Source organism: Arvicanthis niloticus, chromosome 5, assembly GCF_011762505.2.
Source record: "Arvicanthis niloticus isolate mArvNil1 chromosome 5, mArvNil1.pat.X, whole genome shotgun sequence".
Classification (NCBI taxonomy): Eukaryota; Metazoa; Chordata; class Mammalia; order Rodentia; family Muridae; genus Arvicanthis; species Arvicanthis niloticus.
The window spans coordinates 87922819-87946677 of record NC_047662.1 but is presented as its reverse complement, the minus strand read 5'-3'; the positions used below and the strand labels follow the sequence as shown (position 1 = coordinate 87946677).

Here is a 23859-nt window from a genome sequence, read left to right as displayed (position 1 = left end):
AAATTAAGCAGACTTGTGGATTTTTAACAGGGTAGAGTATCCTGGGGAAAGTGCTAGTAACTTCTGCTTAGAAACACAGAGGACTAAAAAGGAATCAATCAAGCCCCTGCCTGAGTAGATTCCCCCATACTGGCTAAAGGCAGGCGCTACTGGACAGAATCCTCTCTGCAACATCCTACCTTGTAAATTCCTCTCGAAGGTTGTTTGGTTCTGAAGAATAGTATTTGACTCGAAAGTGCAAAGCATAGGCAGGTCCAACTAGACATTTGGAGACAGAAATATAAGATGTTTATCCCCCATCAGACAAAAGGAAAATATCCCACTGACAGCAACCTCACTGCTCCATCTGGAGTTGGAAAGATGGAACCAAACTTGCAGGTTGCCTGGGAAGATTTAGCTGGGAACCTCATCTGGCAGGAAACCTTGCCTGGGTGGGTTACAAACAGCTGGCGTTTCCCTTTTATCTCTGATGAGATTACTCCAAACTGGCATCCACATTATACAAAGTGGGCTGGAGGCTAGTGACAGAGAAGGAGCAAAGCACTCTGCATGTAGAGACACCGCAAAAACATCGTAAGGTAGTTTTAAGAGGATATGATCTCCAAATGAGCTAAGCATTAACAGCATTAGGAACTCGTGGCTACCACACCTGTGAGGAACGAGCTGGAGGAGCCTTCCTGCTTCCTACTCCCCATCCTGGATCTGCTTTGAAATGTACTTGGCAGTGAGTAAAGGAGGTGACAGGTTTCTGAATAGAACATTAGTCAGTTCTCATTGGCAGGGGTGTCTGATTTGAAATGAGAGCACAGGTGGGTTTTAAGATCTACCCAAAACACTCATTCAATTTTAAAGCTCTACTTTTTGGCCAGTTTACAGGAAGTAAAAACCACCCATTTAACACTGGATCTATTTACCAATCAAAAGATCTCAGAAATCTTGACAAAGCAATTTACTGTCAGATTTTTTTACAAAAGAAAAAAAAAAAAAAGACAGGAATAGACTGGAGTCTGTGTCTTACCTTTCATCTGTTTCTTTATGGGTTTCGAGTGATCCAGCCAGTGCTGAAAGAAAGACAGTGTTTCTTTAGGAACCAAGTATGTACCCCTGGAGTTCCCCTCCTCTGCAAACCTGGGTGTGCTCACAAAGACCTGAGACTGAGTCAGATCTGAATTCCTCACTGGAGATCTGCAAACTGCTAGGTATGATATTGAAAAATTCTGTGCTCAGGCTGGAGAGCTGGTTCAGCAGTTAGGAACCCAGGTTCAGGTCTCAGCACCCACATGGTAGCACTACATCACCAGCTTCTAAGGGAGATCTGGCGCCCTCTTCTGGACTCTTTAGGCACTGAGTACATATCGCACATACATACATGCAGGCAAACACTCATACATATAAAAATAAATATTTTTTTAAAAGTCTTTTGTTCACCAATGACTGGGCCAACTTAAGACCCATCCTATGGGCAAGAATCAATCCCTGACACTATTAATGATAGATACTCTGTTATGCTTACAGATAGGAGCCTAGCATAGCTGTTTTCTGAGAGGCTCCATCCAGCAGCTGACCAAAACAGATGCAGAGACATAAAGCCAAACATTAGATGGAACTCAGGACGTCTTATAGAAGAGCTGAGGGAAGGACTGAGGAACCTGAAGTGGATGGAAACTCCACAAGAAGATCAACAATGTCAACTAACCTGGACCCAGAGACTGAACCACCAAACAAAGAACCTACAGCCTGGCCCCACCCCACTCCACCCCATGCCCCCACATATGTAGCAGATATGCAGCTTAGTCTTCATGCAAGTCTGCCAACAACTGGAGCAGGGGTGTCTCTGACTCTGTTGCCTGACTGTGGATCCTGTTCCCCTAACTGGGCTGACTTGTCTGGTCTCAGTGGGGGAGGATGTGCCTAGTCCTGCAGTGACTTGATGTGCCAAGTGGGTTGGTACCTAGCGGGGACTGCCTTCTTCTCAAAGGAGAAGGGGAGGCTGTGATCAGGATGAAAAGTGAATAAATAAATTGATGGGGAAAAAATAGTCTTTGCTCAGATTGGAGACACTGTTCAGTGTGTAGTTAGTGCTTGCTTTGCAGTGAGGCTAAAGAGATGACTCAGCAAGTAAGAACACTGGTTGCCCTTCCTGAGAACCCACGTTAGAGTCTCAGTACCCACAGGGTTTATAATCATCTGCAACTCCAATTTCAGGGGCATTCAACACCCTCTTCTGACCTCTGTGGATGGTGTACTCACATGGTGTATGACATACATATTCAGGCAAAGCACCATACACATTAAATGAAAATAAATTAACATTTAAAGCGTTTGCTCTAGGATCCCCAGAACCTACAGAAAAGCCAGACAGGTGTAATGGCTCCCTGTAATTCCAGTTTAGGAAGACAGAGAGAGGATTCCCAGAGTGAGCTCACTGATAAGATTACCAGTATCCATGAGCTCTGGGATTGATTGAGAGACCCTGACTCAATGAGTCAGGGTGTCAAAGCAATATCAACTCTCCATCTGTGTGCCCACATATATGCAAACATACATATATACACACACATCACATGTAAATAGAAAAAGAAAACAAATAAATAATTTGCTTGTGCTTGTAAGTGTAGTTTTTCTACTAACCAAAGTTTCCCTAAGCTTTTTTAAAAGAGGTCAGAAAGCCTTGAAGAGTCCCCCTAAGAAACTGATCTGTAAAGTCCCTTCTAAAAATTCTGAGTTCCTGGTGTTATAATCCATCGTCCCTAGTAATTCCAGGTCTCCACTAATCTAGCTAAAATTACAAACTCCATGCTAAACTCTGATTACATACAAGCCTGTGGTTCTTAACACCCTCAACTCTGACATCAGGAAAACAAAGTCTCTGGCCTCCTTCACTCTTTTACACTCCTGGACCCTCACCATTGATAGGAAGAGGCAGATGGTTCAGCTGTGACCAGGAAGGAAATTTCAGCTGCTCCTCTAATTTACCAGAAAACCTACTTCAGTTTTATCTGCCTAAGAAGGTTACAAAGCCTTTTCTCTAATATAAACATTTATGTCAAAATTGTTGACATGCTCAGTAGTCTAACTTCTATAGGAAGCTACATATGAGAACACTATAGAGATATATCGCCCAGATAAGTCCATCCAAAACAGAAAACGCTGTAAACTAAAGATGTATCTAATGCCTGTGGCCTGCATATCCTGCCTGGCAACACAGCAGACCACAGAGTGTTAGTTATGCCTGTGATTACGTGGTTACCTTTGGGATCTCAAGACAGAAAAGCAATCAACAATCCAGAAAAGGTCAAAAATTATAATCAGAAGTCTGGTCTCTACCGAATGCTTATCGGTTTTGTAGCATTATAGAGCTGAGCTTTCATGAATCAGAGGCTATCTGCACTGTGAGTCTCTCAGACCAAACCCTAATGGAGAGGGCTATGTGGCTGACGGCTTCTGCCTCCTGTGAGAGGGTCCAGGTGTAGTACTTAGCATGTTTTTCCTGGACTGAGAAATAACAAGTGTGACTTTTAGAAATTTTTATTTTATGAGTGTTCTGCTTATATTTATGTTTGCGAACCATGTGCGTGCTTGGTGCCCAAGGAGGCTAGAAGAGGCTGTTGGATCGGGAGCTGAGGCAGATGACTGAGGCATGGGGTGCCAGGGATTAAAGTCCTCTGGTAGCCAGTGCTCTTAACTGCTGAGCCATCTCCCCAAATCCAAAGTGTGAATTGTTTTTTAAAGGGGGGATAGGCATATTCACTATCACTGTAACTAACTCAATGCATACTGGAGCTTCACTGTTATAAATAGCTGGGTTTCTCCCCAGCTATTCTGAAACAGGCTAATTCTGCTGACTACCAGGGACTTACAGAAGCAATCTACACAGTGCACATGTTACTAATGAGAAAGGGAGGGGCTGAATGAGCACAGTGTACTCCACACCTAACCACAAAGCCCAAGAGGACTGTGTGGGAGGATGGGGGGGTGTGGAAACACAAAAAAGCACATAACAGATGAATTAGAATACAATAAGCGTGCAGGCTGTGCTAAGGAGAGGAGGATGTGGGCCTCTGTCATCCCTACCAGGCTGGGTAACAAAAGCAGATCACCACAGCAGGGCGCCTATCTCAAAGGCACCCGTGGCTGGAATGCTACATCTCATTGTTGATAGCTTTGAATTGACAATGACCTAAATGTCCATCAACAAAGACGGATTCAAAAACGGTTCATCTGTATTATGCACTACTGTTTTTAAAGGATGTAGGCTGATATTTACTGGTGTGACAAGAGACCCACAGCACATTGTTAAGGTAGGAATACGAAATCAGGTAGGATCCTGTTTACAGAAAATTATTATTTTCCACCAAGGCATGTCCAAAAATATTTGTATGGGATTTTTTTTTTTTTTTTTTTTTTTTTTTTTTTTTTTTTTGGAAGGGGGTCAGGGATGGCAGGGGTGTGAATGCCGTTTTCTTTTACTTTTCTGAACAGCCTGTTATTTTAATGAGACTATTATCTAGTGTGGGAGGGTTATCCTTTTTGGATTTATTCATTGTTTGCCTACTAGGCATGTTTATTTTGTGTTCTGAGACAGGCTCTCATGTATCCCAGGCTGGACTCAAACTCTCTGTGTAGCCGAGGATGACCACAAACTTGTGATCATCTTACTTCCATCTCCTGAGTGCTTGGCAATGCAGGTACACACAACCACACCCAGCGTGGGATGGGGAGCCTCCAGGCCAGAGCCTGTTGCAGCCTAGATAGCCATGCCAACACCCATGCCACATCCTCAGCTCCGAGCTAGGAAATTTCGATTAGGAATTTGCAGAACAAGAATTAGACCTCGCCATTGCCCTTAACCATGCCGGAAAGCCCCCAACCTCATTCTGGGAAACCTAGCCACAGAGAGGACAGGAGCATACTCAAGTTCCTGCCAGGTACCACACTAACATCTATGACCAAACCTGTACTTAATAAATTCACCATTCCCAGGCACCTTCCAGTGCCTGCAGCCAGCCTTCTAGTCTAAGTAGTTCCAGACACCCACAGCTTAAAGGAACCCGGTTCCTTCTGTCTCCTGTCTCCTTAGCATTAGTCTGAGTAGATCAAGTTCAAGCCCATCTTCCCTCTCGCTCTACTGTTAAGCTCTCACCTCGATCCAAGCCCGACTTGTGTGGTTTTGTTGGCTAGAGCTTCAGCTCTGGCTGCACACTACAATGCTGGAAGAACTAAATGAATGAAGCTGATACCCAGGGGTCACACAAAACCCACCAGCCCCATCTGAAAGCATCAGTTTCACAGATGCGCCTAGTGTGCCGCTCAGTATTTACTACTTACTCTTCCATATTTTCCTCTATAGGAAGATGCCCTGTGGATCTTAAAATGTCTTCAGCTCGATATGAGCTCTATAAAATCTCAAGCAATTCCAGGGCTTATGGGCTAGTCCAAGAGGTGAGATGGCCAAATGTCCACACCCGGGGCTAGTATAAGGGGAGAGGGTTGGCAGGCGCTCATATGTGCAGCAGCAGCTCCACCCTGGGGCCACACTGCTAATGGGATTCCCTTTATTTTCACGGAGGCTTCATCCTTGCATCAAAAGTGGGGCTTTCCAAGACAGAGTCCATAAAACATCTGAAGCTGAGAAAGGAGTCAAAGTGAAATCAGTATTCAGAAGCTCCTTGACTCATGGGATTTTGAAGAACAAGGGTTGGTGGCTCCATCAGAGGTGACAAGAAATCTATCTGTGATCCTGAAGCAGAGATGACAAAGCTTATCTTGTATCCAACCAGCTCAAAAATGACCTGGCTTTCTTCACAGCTGCAAAGGCTTAGCAGGTGCTGATCACTAGCACCACATCCCACAAGAATCCCCCTCCCTGTGACTTGAATACCAGAGCAACAAAAGACCTGGCATTTAGAAAACTGTATGCCATGAACATCTTTGAGAGCTGTATCCAGCAGTAGCAAGACCTGTCTGGCATGTTCACCTGCATCTTAGCTAAATAAAGCAGACCATCCATCAGTGAAGACTAAGGCATTCAGCCCCTAAGCTCCTCCACAGACCGTTAAACCAGTCACTGCAGGCAGACTGATGCATGCTTTGAGTTCAAATGGCAAGACACTGAACTCAGCTCTCTCGTGGGTGTTAGCAAGGTGATTTCTTGTCTGAATCTGTCCTCCTAGTCCATCTGGCAAAGCCCTTTCCATAGATCAAGATGTGGGATGTGATCCTGGCAGATCCATCTGTTCTACCAGAACAGCAGTTCTGCAAGTACAACTGGCACAGGCTGGCTGTAGAACTTAATGGGCCAAGTCCTCACGCAGAGCACTGAAGCTCAGAGGTTAACGAGACTAAAATCTCTGTCCGTGGAGCCCTTGCTATGAAGGCTAAGTTGTAAGACTCAAGGTCTAGTACCTAGAAATTTTCTAGGCTTATAAGGAATATCTAATTTGCCTGGAAATTAAGAGCCAGAAGAGATCTGAAGAGAAAATCATATCCATGGGAATAAGGGAAGGAAAGAACACTTGGAATTCAGGTCTGGGGATAGGAGGGTGAAAAGGCTGTGGTGGGATTCAAACTCACTCAGTGTCAGTGCCCCCAACACGAGGCCCATCACAACTCAAGCCAATGCCAAGCACCACCACCTCTACCTATATGCGGGGGGGGGGGGGGGGGGGGGAGACCACCCTCCCTCTTCATCCAGAATGGAGCCCATAAAACTCACAACCATGACTGGAGGTTTCCTTGGGGATTAGCCTCTAAGTCTCCCTGACAACAGCTTTGAATTAAGCACTGATCATGTGTTTACCTGCCCCTCACTGCCGATATTCATGGATGAGCTACTGAAAGCCTGCTATACTTCCTCAGACCACGTGACACTTCTCTGTCCTACCACTGGTGGGGGGCAGCCCATCAGAGCTCCTTTCCTGCTCTGCAACCTTCTGGTATGTGGCCACGTGCTAGTCCTTAATATGTCTGTAGGATCAATGATTGTCTGCGCTAGCTACACAGATAGCTACAGACCACATTTATACATGACCGTTCTTCTTCGTTTTCGTAAATGTTAGGGCTCAAATCCTTGCACATGTAGGGCAGGTTCTTCACCCCTAGGCTCCAGCCAGCCCTGCTCCTTTCTCTGACAATCACATCTGAAGAGGCATGAGGCACAGGTGCAGGTAATGACCTTCTGAGACATGGCCAGCAGGAAGCCAGGGGCACTGCAGTATCTCCAGCAGCCACCACAACTGTGTGTTAAGTCTGCTGCACAGACCTGACTCTCACCTGCCAGATTCAAAGCCGTAAAGAACAGGAAAAACAACACATGGTTTAGCTGGAAGGAAAGGACAAAATCATCTTCCTTGAATCTCATGCTGTAAAAACGTCTCTATTCCTGTTGGGAAGGGGTCAGTGAAGGGGACTCTAGGGCCACATGTCCTATACAACACCTGCCCCTTATAAGGGAAGGGAGACATCTTCTAGGAAGACTTTTGTTAAGAGTCCTGTCCTAAAGCCCTGCCTTCCCTCTCTGGAAACACCTCTCCTATTCTGTTGAGACATCAATGTCCACTCGTACCCCTCCCACCTCCCACCTCTGCTGACACTCAGGTCAGGTCTCTCCTCTGTGAGCCTGACCATCCTCTGCTGGAGGACTGACCACACTGTCTGTCTGTCTCCCTAATCAGAATACAGTGTCCATCTAGCTCATGTCTGTAACCAAAGAGCTTGGCCCTGGTATGCCCTAAGTCAAGTTTGGCAAATGTTCTCTTTGTGTGTGTGTGTGTGTGTGTGTGTGTGTGTGTGTGTACACTGTGTGTATTGTGTGTACTGTGTGTAGAGCAAATACTTATATAGTCCAGTGGAAAGTACCGGACTTTGGAATAAAGATCAAATCTTGGATCCTTTGTCCTTACTTTATTATGTACAAAGTTTCCAATTCCTCTGAGTCTTAGATTAATCCCCTGTAAGATGGCCTGCTTTGTGCCAGCTTTACAGATGGATGAATGCTGGGCAGAAGTCATGCAAGCCTTTAGTTTAAGGCTAGCTCAGAGGGGGAACTCAGTCAACAGCAGCTACCAAGACCAGGTAACACAAAGGCCTGGAGGTGGGGCTCAGGCCAGAGGCACCAGCTCTCAGCAGAACACTGTTGGTAATCTCACTCCCAAGCTCTGCTCTAAGTTGGTCCCAGGTGCAGATCTGCAGAGTGGGTCCCTGGGTGGCCTGCCTTTAGGATACAGAATCGGGAAACAGGAGGTCCCAGCTCCAACTGCTAAAAATAGGTGATGCCAACAGGATTTGACAGTTGCTTCAGGGCTGGGCAGGGTACCATGGAAACCAGGCTCGACTCTTTTCAAGGAGCTGGAGATACACAGAACTGTGCCTACCACACCACAACCCTTGGATGCCCATGTCAGAGGCTGTGTGGGAAGGTGGATTTTGGGGGAGCCTCTAATATGGGGCAACAGGCCCTCTCTAATGAATCACTCCATCCCAGAGCCCCATCTGTTGCTCCTTCCTTACCCCCCACCCCCCAAAAAAAAACCACTCATGGCCTCTGATCACTTCCTAGACCCTGTGAACATCAATAATACCCAGCAGCTATCTTGGCAGATTTTCTAAAGGGCTGTTTAAATCTGCTGAGCATTCTCCCACAGAAATCACAGGCTTGGATCACAGGCCAAGGAGCTCCATCTTCTCAGTGCGCTCACCTTGATGACACCCCTACCCTGCCCAACTGGAGGAAAGATACTGCTATGATCTGAAGAAAGTTGGTTCCCAAGGCTTATGTTCTAGAAGCTTGGCCCCCAGTATGGTGGTGTTGAGGTACTTGAACCTTTAAGGGGTGGGGCAGGGCCTGGTAGAAAGAAATTAGGTTACAGGGTCCCACTTTCACCAGGTTAAGTTCTGTTCAGGGGACTGAATCAATTTTGTGTAGTTAAAGCAAGACTACCCCACACACATGGCCTCTTCTGCACCCAACCACTTTCCAATTTCTGTTTTTCCAATGTATTATGAGCCCTCTCAGAAGCCATCCATATTGGACTCTGTCCACCCCATACTGGACTTTCAGGGTCTAATACTATGAGGTAATACCCTCTTTCTTTACAAAGTACCCTGCATCAGGTATTTTACTACTATAATATGACACAGACTACACCAGAGACCCACAACCGTGTTCCAGAGGATTAACCCTTTTCCATGACTCCCGACTTCTGCCCTGTATATACTATTATCCTCCTCTTCCCCCTCCTCCTCCCCCTCCCCCAAACACACATACACTTTACAGACAAGAAGACCCGAAGCTCAGGAGCACAGTGTACAAGGACAGGAAAACATACACACACACACACACACACACACACACACACACACACACACACACACACATATGGAACTGGAAACTTCAACTGGAGCCTAAATGATTGTGCTACTAAATGATTCTCCAAGGTCTAAAGGCTTTCCATCAGATGAAAAGAAACACAAGTGCCTTTCCTATGACGGTCACTAGCAGGTATGTACCTTACTCCCAAGTAAAGAAGAGGCAGTCATAAGTCTTGGGATGTAGTCAGAAAAATCTATTTAACTTTTTAAGATGCATTGCTTCTATGTGTGTGGTGAGTGCCCGAATGTATTATGAGCACCACATGAGGTGTCCATGGTGTACCACAGACCAGAACTGAAGTTACAGGTAGTGGTGAACCACACCTCCACATGGGTGCCGGGACCAAACCCTGGTCCTCTGAAAGAGTAGGAAATGTTTTTAACTGCTGGGCCACATCCCAAGCACAATTTGTTTATATCTACAAATACAAAACCCAAGGATATATAATAAGGCTTCAGCAAAGGCAAATAAGTTACAAGGTTTACACAGAAGAAAAACACTCAGAGAGCTCAGGACATATTTGAAGAACCATGAGTGGGTCTGTGGAGATGATGTAGAGGAACATCCAGAAATTTAAGTGGAGTGACACATGTCAGTGGGGGGATGGGCCCAACAGAATGGCGTGGCTGGCGGCTGGCACCATCAGGACCAGTCTATGACATAATAGGCTGAAAAAGCAAAGATGGGAATAAAAGAAAAGGCCCTGGAGGCAGCAGCATCTCTCTTACACCCTTGGACTTGAAAGCAGATGGGGATCCCACACTTGCCTTACAGGAAGTCTCTCATGTCTGTACAGTAAGATGCTGAAACGTCTTCAGAACCAGCAGAGCCAAGGCACCTATAGATGTCTAGTCTGCACAGGACACTGGGACCTGCTGTGAACATCTCTCCTGCTACATGACGACAGGACACAATAATGGGAATGCCTGCCAGACAAGTCAGCAGGGCTTCATGGCGAAGTCTTTCATAGCAGTCACAGCCGATGCTTTCCAGGAAGCTAAAAGGTTATCGAGGGGTCCCCTGAGGACTAGGACTTGATGGCAAGCCAACACGCTCTTGGTTCCAAAGACAAAAATAACGGCTTCCAAGCTGACAGAGACGTGCACACAAGTCACTGACCATGAAGACCAAGAGTTCTTAGGTTTGGGACCCAAACTTCACTTTACAGGGGAGAAAACGGAAGCCAAGAGAGAAGAGATGGACTATCTGAAGAACACCAGATGGGTTGGTACCAGGACCAGGGTCAAGAACCAATTCCAGCTCCAGGGCTAATGAAAAGCACCATTCACCTGAGGCTGGAGAGAGATGAGCTTGAGTGAAACGAAGGGCCCGGGAATGTCAGAGGCTGGGGCAGTCAGAAGATGCTGAACACAGAGAAACTCTGAATGTGGTTGTACTGGCTAGGTTTATGTCCACTTGACACAAGCAAGAGTCATCAGAGGGGGGAAAAAAAGTCATCAGAGAGGAAAGAGTCTTAATTGAGAAAATGCCTCCATAAGATCTGGCTGTAAGGTATTTTCTTAATTAGTGATCAGTTGGGGAGGGTCCAGCCCACTGTGAGTGGTACCACCCCTGGGCAGGTGGTCCTGGGTTCTATAAGAAGCAGGCTAAGCAAGCCATGAGAGAAAGCCAGTAAGCAGCACACCTCCATGGCCTCTGTATCAGCTCCCAGCTCCAGGTTCCTGCCCTGTGTGTGTTATGGAACGCTTTTGATAATGAACTTTTATATGGGAGTATAAGTGAAATAAACCCTTTCCTCTCCTGGTTGCTTTGGTGATGTTTCATCACAGCAACAGTCAACCTTATGTGATGGTTTGAATGCTTGGTCCAAGGAGTGGCACAGTTAGAACGTGTGGCTTAGTTGCAGTAGGTGTGTCACTACGGGAGTGGGCTTTGAGACCCTCTATCTAGCTGCCTGGGAAACAGTCTTTTCCTGTCAAAACGTAGAACTCTAAGCTCCTTCTCCAGCACCATGTCTGTCTGGATGCTGCCATGATTCCTGCCTTGATAACAGACTGAACCTCTGAACCTGTAAGCCAGAACCCAATTAAATGTTTTCCTTTATAAGAGTTGCCTTGGTCATGGTGTCTCTTCACAGCAATAAAACCCTAACTAAGACAGAAATTGGTACCAGGGACTGGAGTATTGCTGTGATAGGCCTGACCATGTTTTTGTCTAGAGGAATGTAGATTTGGGAACTTTTGATTTGGGAAGCAGTGGAATGCTTTAAGTGGGGCTTAAAGCCCCACTTAAATGGACCATCCCAGTAGGAAAATAGAAGAAGACATTGGTGTTGAGGATAATTTGAACTGTGGCAATCTGGCTGTACAGGTTCCAGAAAAGAATTTTAGTATGCGACCTAGAGACTGTTCTTGTGATATTTTGGTGAAGAATGTGGCTTAGGCAGCAAAGAAAACCACTGGAAAACAGAAAGCTGGTGATGATGTAACAGAAAAGTGGGTCATGTTCCATCCCCAACAAGCAGCAGAACTGGGCAGGTTCAGCCATGTGCTCTGGCTTTAAGGTAAAGAGTAAGAGAGGTTACTGGGACAACTGATGCTGGTTAGCTGGAGCTAAGAAATGAGCAGTGATTAAGAAGCCAGCATCACTGAAGTGAAATCTTCTGGGAAGTGTTTTCTGAAAGCACAAAGAAGCTGTGTTCCACAGATAACCAAGGTTGTACCTTGCGTTGCAGTTGGACTTGGTAACGTTTAAGAGTCACCCGGGTGGTACTGGTTTTGAAGGTATAAAGGGGTCATGGAGAGCAGCTGAGGCTTGGCACTGTGAGAGGCCAAGAAAGGCCATTGGTGAAGGTACAGCCTCAGCTGCAGCTGACGGCCCAGGACTGAGGGGTCATGCAAAGAAGTTGAAGCTTGGCACCATAAAGGGAGCCAATGAGAGGCTATTAGTGAAGTCTAGTTGCAGCAAAGACTCCAGTGAACTGGAGATACCAGTACCATGGGATGACCACCAGAAACAGCAGCAGCAGTGGAGTGGAGTCAACCAGACCCTGGAGTGCTTCAGAAGGCAGAGCTGAAGAAGTAACCCAAGCCCTTTGGAAGAGCCTAAAAGGTCATGTGTGGATCCCAGACATATGAACAAGAAGCTGTAACACTGAAGTTGCCTTGGGGACCCCAAGATGTTTGAGATGCTAGAGCCATAAAATACCCACTAAGGAAAGCTGCTAACAGGGAGTAGAACCAGCCCAGGAGAAAGAATGTGCTGCAGTCAACAAATCAGAAAGGAGCTGAACATCAGACACTAGATGCAGAGTTTGGAGTTTGCCCAGCCGGCTTTTGGTCTTGTTTTTACCAAGGATTTCCTCACTATGTCATTTTAAAATGGTAAGGTATATCCTGCATGATGTTAGAGGTATGTGATCTGCTTTTTTATTTTAATTTTATAGGTAATTACAGTTAAGTGACTGGATGAATCTCAGAAGAGACCTTGAACTTGGACTTTTAACATTGTTGAAACTGAGATAGACCATGGGGACTTTTGAAGTTGGACTAAATGCATTTTGCATTATGCTATGGCTAAGTATGGCCCCCACAGACTTGTGCATTTGAACAAGCCTATGGGGGCCAGGGAGTGGAATGTGGTGGTGTGAATATGCTTGGCCTAGGGAATGGCACTATTAGGAGGCGTGGCCTTGTTGAAGTGTATCACTATGGGGGTGGGCTTTGAGACTCTAGAAAAGAATCTTCCGATTGCCTTCGGATCAAGATGTAGAACTCTCAGCTCCTTCTCCAGCACCATGCCTGGACGCTGTCATGCTTCTTGCCTTGATGATAACAGACTGAACCTCTGAACCAATTGTGTAAGCCAGCCACAATTGATGTTTTCCTTTATAAGAGTTGCCTTGGTCATGGTTTCTCTTCACAGCAATAAAGCCCAAACTAAGACACAGTGGTTCTCAGGAATAAACCTTCTCCTCCACAGGCTGCTTTTGGTCTGGTGTTTCATCACAGCAATAGTAACCCCAACTAAGCCAGTGGTTTTCAGGAAGCAACTGGAAAGAAACTGTGGGCTGTGCTACAGAAGAAAGAGGCAGAGGCAGGATTCTTTTACCCAAGAACGGAGAAAGAATAAACAAATAGAAAAAAAAGACTAGAATGTGCAGGGCAAGAAGCATAGGAGTTTAGAGCTGATGGCCCCAATCTTCTCTGCAGACAGACAGCTGCTAGACAGGATTCGTGCAGATTTGACTAGAAGTCTGTGGTAGGAATCAGAAAATGAACCAAGGGGCATCCAGGCATCAGTGAGAAGCTCACACTCCTGAGGCACAGCTTGGAGGCTTGGACTTGGCTGAACCTGTGATCTCTGCTGCAGGCAAATGATACACACTCATCTCCAGCATCGTTTGGCAGCCCAGGAAAAGCCACAGAACAAACAGATGAGCCTGGTTGCCAAGGGGAGGCCAGAGAACAGTTGTGGTAACAGGAGAACCAAAGGCTGAGTGAGGACCAAAGCCTGGTTCCTCTAAGGCAGGAAAGAAGGCAAGAAAAAGAGGAGACTGGGATATGGGAGATGGGTCAGAAATATGGGAGTAAGGAAATCTGTGAGATTTGCTGAAATGAAGCTTAAATGAGAGGAAACAGTGTCCAGAATATGGTCAGAGCCAGCAACATGAGTTCATCCAGGTGAAGAAAAAAAAATAGACATAGAGATGGCCTCGATGGATGTGAAGGTCAACCATGAGGGCAGAGGGCAGAGGGCAGAGCTCAACTTTAAAGAAGTAAACTGGGCTAAAGAGAGGAAGAAGGTGGGAGGCCTCCCTGGCACTTGGGGTAAAGGAAGACTCCAGCTGTAAAACAAAAAAAAAGAAGGAACCAGGATCAGTCAAGGAAGCAAGAGCTGTTGCAAGGTAAGGAATTTAGAGCAGACAGAAGTCCTAAGGTACAGAGGGAAGGAGTGGGATCAGCCAAGAGATGGCCCCCTCAGGAGGATGTAGCCAGGAGCACCAACAGCCAGATTCTATCTCCCCGGAGCTCAGCATCTCCCTGATAGTAAACCCAATTACCAGGCACCAGCTTTGAGCAGCTACATCTTACAGCTATCCCCAGGGAATATCTGCTAAGTGTCTCCCATGTATAAAGAGCTTCAGATCTCCAGCTCAAACAGGTTCCCAGAATACCCAGCTTCCAAAACATGGTCTCACCCAGCACCCTATCCTCCTGTCCCATACTTCTTCTAATTTGTCTGTGTGGTAGCTATGTGTCTGTGCATATTCACACATGTGCATGCTGGTATGTATGTGTCGGGTAAACACTGATGGGTTTACTCCTCAACCATTCTACACCTTATCTTTTGAGACAGGTTCATATCACTTATCACTGGGCCTGACGCTCAGAGATTAACAAAGCTAAGGAACTAGCAAGTTCTAGGGTACAACTCTATCCACTTAGCCCAGGGATGGAACATTGCCGGGGCAACAGACAGGTGCTGTCACACTGTTTAACATGGCTGAGAAGATTAAACTCAGAACTTGGGTCCTCACATTTGCACTGCTGAGTGATCTTCCTATATCCCTAATTATTCTTAACTGTCCACCACCTGTCATGTTAGTTACATCAACTGTATTCACCACCTTCTCTTCAATGCTTAGAATAGAGGCCGGTGTACAACAGCCACTTAGAAAACACATTTAGAGTGCCAAATACGCTATCTTTGAAACCCAAAGGTACAGCTTGTTGGAAAGAAGAACTAGAAAGTCACTCCTGTTCTCAGAAACAGAAGTAGCTGGGGCTGGACAGATGGCTCAGTGGCTAAGGGCACTGGCTGCTCTTTCAGAGAACCTGGGTTTCATTCCCAGCAACCACAAGGTTGTAACTCCATTCTCAGGGGATCCAAAGCTGTCTCTGGTCTTGGGCACTGCATGTACATGGTACATAGACATACACATAGGCAAACACCCATGTGACATAAATAACTAATTTAAAAGGAATTAAATGCACTGAGCTTTGTGGAGGTCATTCATTCTAGCATCTGTCTCCAGAAAGATGAGGTGAGTCTGTTCTGACTTATCACCCTACAGAGCCAAGGTTGGCTGTGACCATCCTCTGAAGCCCTCCCTAACTTCAGCTGTGCACACAGCACCTGCTTGCTTCCCACCCCGGTTCTGCAAGAAGGTAATGGACCCCCCTAGACCTACCACCAAAGAGATGTCTATAAAGGGGTTTCTTCCCCCCCCCCACATTAGCAATGTTCCTATCATATGTGTTCAGCCATGTTCCCAGAAGGTATTCTGTGCACATAGCCTCCTGGTAAGTGGCTACCTCAAGGGGGAGAGGCAGGCATCCTTCATGCACTTCATTCAGACACCAGCACCACGTGCCAAGCTCATTACTGGGACAATATCTCAGTTTTCCTCTTTTCTCAATCAATGTCTAGGGCTCTATAATTAGCATGAAGAGCCAATCGTTTCTGAAATGAATCACTGCAAGACATACCGTGACCTGGGCGGAGTCGAGGAACTGCAGACCAAAATAATCTGTTTCCACCAGGTCCAAGTGGTACACAATCTGGTCAAACAAATCCTGGCCTTTGGCATGTTTCTGGAAGACAAAGAGGGACATGAAAATTGAGGGTATGATAAACAGATAAGAAACAAAAATATTCTTATAAATCCATTTCTCTTCATAAACTGCATGCATGCAGCATACAAATTTGTAAATTTTTTTTTTTTTTTACAAACTGGATGCTTCCTGATAACGTATGTCTTTTTTTTTTTTTAATCTATTTATTCATATGAGGGCATCAGATCTCAATATGGATGGTTGTGAGCCACCATGTGGTTGCTGGGATTTGAACTCATGACCTCTGGAAGAGCAGTCAGTGCTCTTAACCACTGAGCCATCTCACCAGCCCCAAATTTGTAAATTTTTAATTAGTCTTATTTAAGTGAAGTAAGAATTCATAATTAAAGACATTCAAATGCCAAGTAATCCTACAAAGTTAGAGGTCCAGCTGAACAGTGTCAAACCTCTCCTTTCCTTACAAGAAGGAAGCTCTCTGGATGAATGACTTCATGCAATGGTAAGTCTGCCCAGGCCAGATACTCTGTAAAGTGCTATGATAGACTCTGCTCCAGCACAGCCACCTCTGGGCTGGCTGTCAAGGCAGGCCACCTCAGAAAACCTGCCAAATCTTGTGAATTATCTTGTCCAGCTTTCTGATTTTACAGTGCAACTAACCAAAGCCCAGAAAAAAATAATCTGCCACAGAGCACAGCCATCTAGCTAGGCCTCAAACCCAAATCTAGGTCCATTCCGGGGTTCTGTGTGGTCTGCAGACAGCAGGAATACAGCAAAGAGTCAGATGCAGCAACCACACCAGCTCCTTAGAAACAAGCACAACCTTGGACAAGCCACACCTCTTGCTTCTCCTGCTGTGTAAAACTGGCTGCTGACAGGTGCTTTCCTCAGCTCCTTTTCAGAAAACAGAGATCTCAAACAAGTAGCTACTGCAAGACGACTCAGACCTTCGACTGACTAGGAGGCTTATTAGTACTCACTGAAGCAAAATGCAGGCGCGTGTCTCTGATAAAATCGACACCATAGCAAAGACATTTCAACTCGGTGTCAAAGAAAACACTGACAAAGAAGCAAACAGCAACTTCAGACGTGACTGGAGAACCCACTCCTTACTATAAACACTGGCAATCAACAGGAAAGCGGCTGATCACATGAGCCTTCCCTGTACTGAAGAGTAGGTAGCAGCAAACAGGCAATCAACTCAAGATGGAGCAGGTCTCAGTGGAAGAGAGAACTGTGAAACTCCCAACACTGCAAGGCACGATGCTTCGTGGGCTTGGGTTAGGCGGCGCTTGAGGAAAGACGCCGGCAACAGCATGAGCTAAGTAACGAAAAGGGGCAGCGAACTGCATATCCAAGAATGAAACTTCTGTGCTTCAAAGGCACTGAGACGTCAAAAAAGTGCAAAGGCAATCCACAGTGTGGGGGGAGTCTGCAGATCATATATAGCTGTCACTCCAGCCTGTGGGGAAATGTTCCAGCCCCCGTCAAGAAAAGCAAAATGCACAGATGCTCAAATCCCTCATAAGCATAGCAAATAAGTTATGTACATCCTCTCACGTGACTTAAATCCTCTAGTGGACTCAAGCCACCTAAGACAACAGCTGTTATGCAAAGAGTTGTTCTTGCTTCCCTGTGCTGTTTGGGGAATGACCAAGGAAGAGTCTATACATGTTCAGTACTGACACAATTCTTCTCAGTAGTTTTGATCCAGTTAGTTGATGTCAAGGGCCGACCGTGTCTGACGAGAGACTTCCATCCAAAATAAATGAAAGAACTATTATAATTCAATAATGAAAAGACAAGTATCCAATTAAGAACCAGCAAAATGAACATATTGTGCTCTGAAGGCCTGCAAGGGTTCAATAAGCACCCGGAAATGTAACCAGCATCAGCAGCCAAGGGACCTGTAAACCATGACAACCAGACCCCACTTTATGCCCAATCAAATGGCTGGGATGGGAAAGACCTAACAACAAGTGCTGGAGACACTGGACTCCTCACATGCTGCTGATAAAATAACAGACTGTGGCCACACTGGAGAACACTCTATCAGCTCCAGAAATGGTTAAGTACAGACTGGCACATGGCCTGGAAGTCTATCTGGAGGTATGCATGAATAAATGAATGAATGGAAAACATGCTCATGAAAATGCTGTACATGGATGTTCGTAGCAGCTCTGTGCATTATACCCGGAAAAAAGAAACACCAAAACAACTGTCAACTGATGATCAAAATGCAGAATACTCATTTGGTGGACTATTATTTCACCTTAAAAAAATGAATACTAATGTATGTTACCATAGGGATAAAATAAGAAAACCCTTGACTTTAGGACTGGTCACAAAGTACCATACTTGTATGACCCTATCATAAAAAATGTTAGAGTGGACAAACCCTAGAGACTGAAATTAGGTTGTGGTGGCGTAGGACTGAGAGAGTTGGAAGGTAATAGCTGGGCTAGTATTTTACCAATGAAACATCCTAAAATGGACTATGTTGACAGATGCAGATTTCAGAATATACGGAAAGCCTCTAGAGCGGCCTTAGAAGGTGACATGTGTATCACAGTAAAGCTACCACACACACTAGACTCCAGTTGAAGAATCCCAACATGTAAATTAATCAGGACTGAGAAAGTTGCAACATCAACATCTCACAGCTCGAATGGCAGCACACTGGCAACTCCCACCCTATGAGGTAACCAGCCAGCATCTCTGATACAGAACACCCCACCTCCTCATCCACAATTGCTTCCAAGTCTCCACAGGATCCAGCCTAGGGAAAACTCTAGAAACCCCATAATGCAAACTATCCAGTTTTTAGAATAATAAGAAGAGATGAGGTAGAGAGAGGCAACCATAGGTTCAAAAAGACAAGGTCAAACCACAATGCCTAGGGCAGACAGACAGACACACATGCACTCAGACATGCACTCAGACATGCACACACATGTGCACATACACACACAACACTGACAGACCATCTAGGAAACACACTTGGGTGAGGAAATTTGAAATGAATAAGGAAGTAACCACACTAAAGTCAGGGTAGCTGCTACTCATGAGGGAAGAACCCAGAAGGTGGTGGGATGTACAGTGAGGCAGGGGCATGGACAGCTGCACCCCAAGGTGATCTCGTATAAAGTCATAGACATGCGCCTACCTGTGGGGTTAAGAGGAAGGAGGGTAAGCCTTGCTCTGTGTGATGAGATGCCCGACAGGAAAACTGAGTCATTTGGAGCCTCTTTGGGTTGGAAAGCTGACTTTGCAGGAGGCCCGAGAAGTAGCAGACTCTGCTACAGGGGCCTACATCCCCATCTTCATCCTTCTAGTATCCCTCTGAGTTTCTGCTTTGAGGACCCCTCTAACCTACCCTTCATTTCACCTCACCGACAGGTAAAGCTGGCAGGGCTACTGGGGATTCATTGTTCCAACAGAAGACACAGTAAGACACAGCTGGTGCCATGTTTACAGATGCCCAGGAGGCAGCCATCAAGGGAGGCTCTGGCCTGGCAGAAGGATCCCTTCTCTATGGAAAGGAAAGGTCCCTTCCCTGCCTCTACCCAAAGGACAGAGGCAGAACAGTGTTTGGAATGAAGCACAGTGGTGCTGTGCACTGACCCTTTTCACTGTGCATTATCAGTTAATAATCTGGGATTGATGAAATCAGATTGGAGGGTAAGTCTTAAAATCAAGTAGAGAGACACAGGTGGGGTGCAGACTGGATTTGAGACTGGATTGGGTTGGGTTCTGTGGCCCCATGTATTCAGGGCACCATGTGAAGCCTACAGGGCATGTTTGGTTGGGGAAAGAGGTTTGGGGGAACAATGACCTGCTTAGGGTCACAGTGGGTAGTCTGTCTGGTTCCTGAACACAGTCTCTTGCTTCCTCCCGGCCTAGGTCTTCTGCCATGTCCTGCTGCTAAAGCCTTTCTTAACTAGTTCTGTCCCACTAGGAAACTCTTTAATGAAGCATTGGCTCCACAATAGCAGGCACTGCTTGGGGCTGGCTGCATTGGAGAGCAACAGGGAACATATCCTGAGGATTGCTTGTTATGGGAAAGAAGAAAGACAGAGTGCCAGAATTAGGACTTCTTTTTTCTCCCTCCCAAATTGTATTTGTTGTCTGACAACAACTGTCCAAAGGTCAGTTTTAAAGAGAACTTTAAAGAAAAACATCCACAGTTTTCCACTTAAATATATCTATTTTTTGTTTCAGCAAATATCCTGTTTTTATAAAGCAGTCCATGATATATAATACATACGTTTTAACATTTTATTATTATATGTGCCTGGGGCATGTGGCAGGGAGATGGTGTGTACATGCCATGGTGAATGTGTGGAAACCAGAGGGCAATTCTATGGAGATGATTCTCTCCTTCCACCTTTACGTGTAATTACAAAGATCTAACTCAGGTAGCCAGGTTTGTAAGTGCCTTGACCACTGAGCCACCTTGCCAGTCCTTCGATGCATACGGCTTTTATGTAGTTGGAATCAAAGCTCACTGACTTCTTTACACTCATGCCTCCCTCTTTGTGACTATCCTCTCTACTGCTACAATGTCTCACTGCTTCCACGTGTGCACTCCCTGAGGGCAGGGCTAAGCCACGCTCACCTGAATAACCACATCTCTGTCACTCCATCTCCAAAGCACAGAGCCTAACTGCCACACATCTGGACCTAGATAGATGGTGCATCAGAGAGACATATGGTGGGTCTGGGGCAAGAAGGAGATGCAATGGGTGGGCTGTGCTACCCACTGTACCAACCTCAGACTAATGTGCATCACAAGCGGCAAGTCTAAGCACGGGAACATGTTTATTGCAATATTTTCAAACCATGTATTCCACAAAGCAGCACCTAGGGAACCGACTGCACTTCCAAGGCCATTTACCTAAACACAATTTTGTTGCTATTATGTGAAGAGCAGTCTAATGGTTACCATAGGAGATAAGTCACTGTGAAAGTCATCCTTGATGCTTTAAAATAAACTAAGTCTCCCCCATCTGTGCCAGATTTAGTCATTCGGTCATTTAACAAGTATCTGCTGAATGTTCATCAACTTCCAGCCGCCATTCCATGGCCTGTGTATGTAACGGGGGTTAAGAAGCTGGAGAGTGCTGTGGAACACATCTGAATCCCAGCCTTGAGTGGTGGAGGCAGAGGATCAAGAGCTCAAAGCCATGCTCTTCTGTGAGCTCTAGGCCAGACAGACAGGGCTACATGAGCTCATGCCTTCAAAAAAAAAAAAAAAAAAAATAATTGCATAGTGGTGAATGCCTTTAATTCTAATATCTGGGAGGCAGAGGCTGGGAGATCTCTGAGCTAGAGACCAGTGTGGTCTACAGAGCAAGTTCTACACCAGTAAGGCCCTCTCACAAAATAAAATTTAAAAATTAAAAAGCCTGGGCTGGAGACCTGGTTCAGAAAATTTTAGAGTATTTGCTGCTCTTCCAGGACATGAGTTTGTTCCAAGCGCCTTGTAACCCCGGCTCCTAAGGACCCAATGACCTCTTCTACCCTCCAAGGGCAATGCACATACATGCACAGACTTACACTCAAGACACACATATAAGCGAATAGCGAGAAATGAAAGTGGAACTTTCTTTTAAAGCCTAAATAAATAGTCTGAAACATAGCTATGCCTGCTCACTGCAGGCAGTCCTCGGTGAATGAGCACTCGCTGAGAAGCTAAGTTGTACAAAGCAGCTTAGGACACACACAGCATGTACCTCCTGCCCACTGAGGCCACATGTCCTGAAAGGGAGGCCACAGTCAGGCCTGCAGTTCTTATTGCCAGATTTAAATGCCAAGCCGTCCCCCGATACAACAGGTTCTAGCAAGCTCTAGCTTGAGTTCTTGCGGCCCTAATTCTTATGCCGCCCATCTCAACAATATCATTTTACCAAGGACCAGCAGCTTTGATCAGAATGCCTCCCTGTAGCAGCTCCTTCTGATCTGACAAGAGCTGAGACAACAAGCTCATTAAAATCTGCATAAGAGTCCACAGTTGACAACCAAGGTTGGGGTGGGCAGGCAGACTGACAGCTACTAGGGAAAGGCAGGGGCTCTGTTCAGTCTCTGCTGGCCAGCCAAGAGGCTGCTGTGCTGACTCACTGTTCCCAGCCATGTTTCTGATAAGGGAGGAAGATTGCTGGACAGCTAGTGTCTTCGCTGTGTGCTCTAAATAAACAAACTATGGACCGACGTGACCTTGGATACTATTGGTAATGTCTTACTGTAACCTTCCCCAGCTTCAAGGCAAACAGGTCAAATCTAGTGAAACAAAGATGACAGACGCCAACTGTCCAAATCTTGTTTCATCTCCAAAGTAGAAAATGCCAGGCATCCCAGGTGGATTTCAAAGGAAGGCATAAACTCAGCCTCGGATGCTCTGTGAGTAAGTGTGTACATTCTAGTTGTGGGCTAACCTGGGAGGGTATAGTGTCTAAACAACGTAAACGGCTACAGGAACCCTCTCAATGCACCTGCTCTACATCCATCCCATGGTGTGGCCCTGTGTGCCCATGTTCCCCTCCACCTCCATCACAGGTCTGAGCATGTCACACCCAGACAACAGCAATGGCCCCGAGTGGTCCCGATACCTCTCATTTTGTGTCTGCCCAGTACCACCCTTCTCTGTGTCTCTGAGAGGAATTGTCACTCAAGACATCTGCATCGAAAGCACCCACAAGAGAAGCAAGGTTTTTTTTTTTTTTTTTTTTTTTTTTTTTTTGTGGGTACCCTGCAGCCTGATCTGTGACTCTGCAAAACTATCCTTGCCCAAATCCTAACAGGTTCTGCCTCTCCCTAGGACCCTGCAAGTACCCTGAATCCCAGTCAAGCTCTGAGGCCTGAAGCCCTCCAGATACAACACCATGCCACCTTCTACTGCAACCCCTATCTCTGCAGCTAGACTTGTGTCCTTTCCTCTGCCTACGATGCCCTTCTCCAACCCCGTTAACATCCTCACCTGCAGCAAGCGGAACTCTAGGCCCAGCACCCTCCCTACCCATCTTTCTGATTCACTGCCATGTGGTGTTTGGAGGCTGACAAAAGCATTAGGGCTGATAGACTAAGAAGAATCCTCAGTCCCCACAAAAGTTTTCAAACGACCCACCGTTTCAGAAGTCTGATCTCCCCATTCCAATTCTGTTAGGAACTCTCTACAACTGGCTGGAACCTGAGAGCAAACTGTAGTACGACCATCACCTACCCTTGTCAGCGCTAACATACATGATTACACTGGTGTTTTAGAAATCGCATCCCACCCTGGCCTCTCTTGAAGGCTAAGGAAAACCTATTTATTTATATATTTCCTCTTTATTTATCTGTTTTTTGTTTTTTGGTGCTGAACCGCGGATCAAATCCAGGGCCTTATACATGATAGGAAATGCGTTCTTTTATTTAAACAAGGTGTTTTAGTTCAGGCTTCTATTGCTATGAAGAGACACCATGACCAAGGCAACTCATAAAAAGGAAATGTTTAATTGGGACTGGCTTACAGTTGAGAGGTTTAGTCCATCATCGTCACAAGGGGGAAGTATGGTGGCACACAGGCAGACATGGTGCTAGACCAACAGGGACCAGGAAGAGACAGTGAGCCACTAACCTTGAGTTTGAGCTTCTGAGACTTCAAAGCCTGCCCTGCCCCCTAGTGACACACTTCCTCCAACAAAGCCACACCCACTCCAACAAGGCCACACCTACTCCAATGAATTCACACCTCCTAGTAGTATCACTCCCTACAGACTTATGGGGACCATTTTTATTCAAAGCAGCATCACACAGGATGTTACTTTGTAGTACAGGCTGGAACTATACAGTGCTCTTGCCTCTACTCACTGAGTGCTGAAATTACAGGCATGTGCTACCTTGTTTTGTTTAAATAAATTTCGGAATCCCAAGCAAGGGTTAAAAAGCAAGCAGACAAACAAACAAACAAATCAA

The 23859-nt window shown here is 45.9% G+C and overlaps 1 protein-coding gene across 8 annotated transcripts in view; it reads right to left on the bottom strand.

The window, feature by feature from the left end:
• Epb41l4b (erythrocyte membrane protein band 4.1 like 4B) overlaps window positions 1–23859 on the bottom strand; it is a 154546-nt gene that overhangs the window by 96116 nt on the left and 34571 nt on the right. For all 8 annotated transcript variants that reach the window (XM_076934929.1, XM_076934930.1, XM_076934931.1 and 5 more), the window contains exons 2-4: window positions 15823–15927; window positions 1019–1061; window positions 180–258 (exon numbers count right to left, since the gene is read on the bottom strand). In XM_076934929.1, the coding sequence (XP_076791044.1) occupies window positions 180–258; window positions 1019–1061; window positions 15823–15927 (227 nt within the window). The remainder of the gene's footprint in view (window positions 1–179; window positions 259–1018; window positions 1062–15822; window positions 15928–23859) is intronic.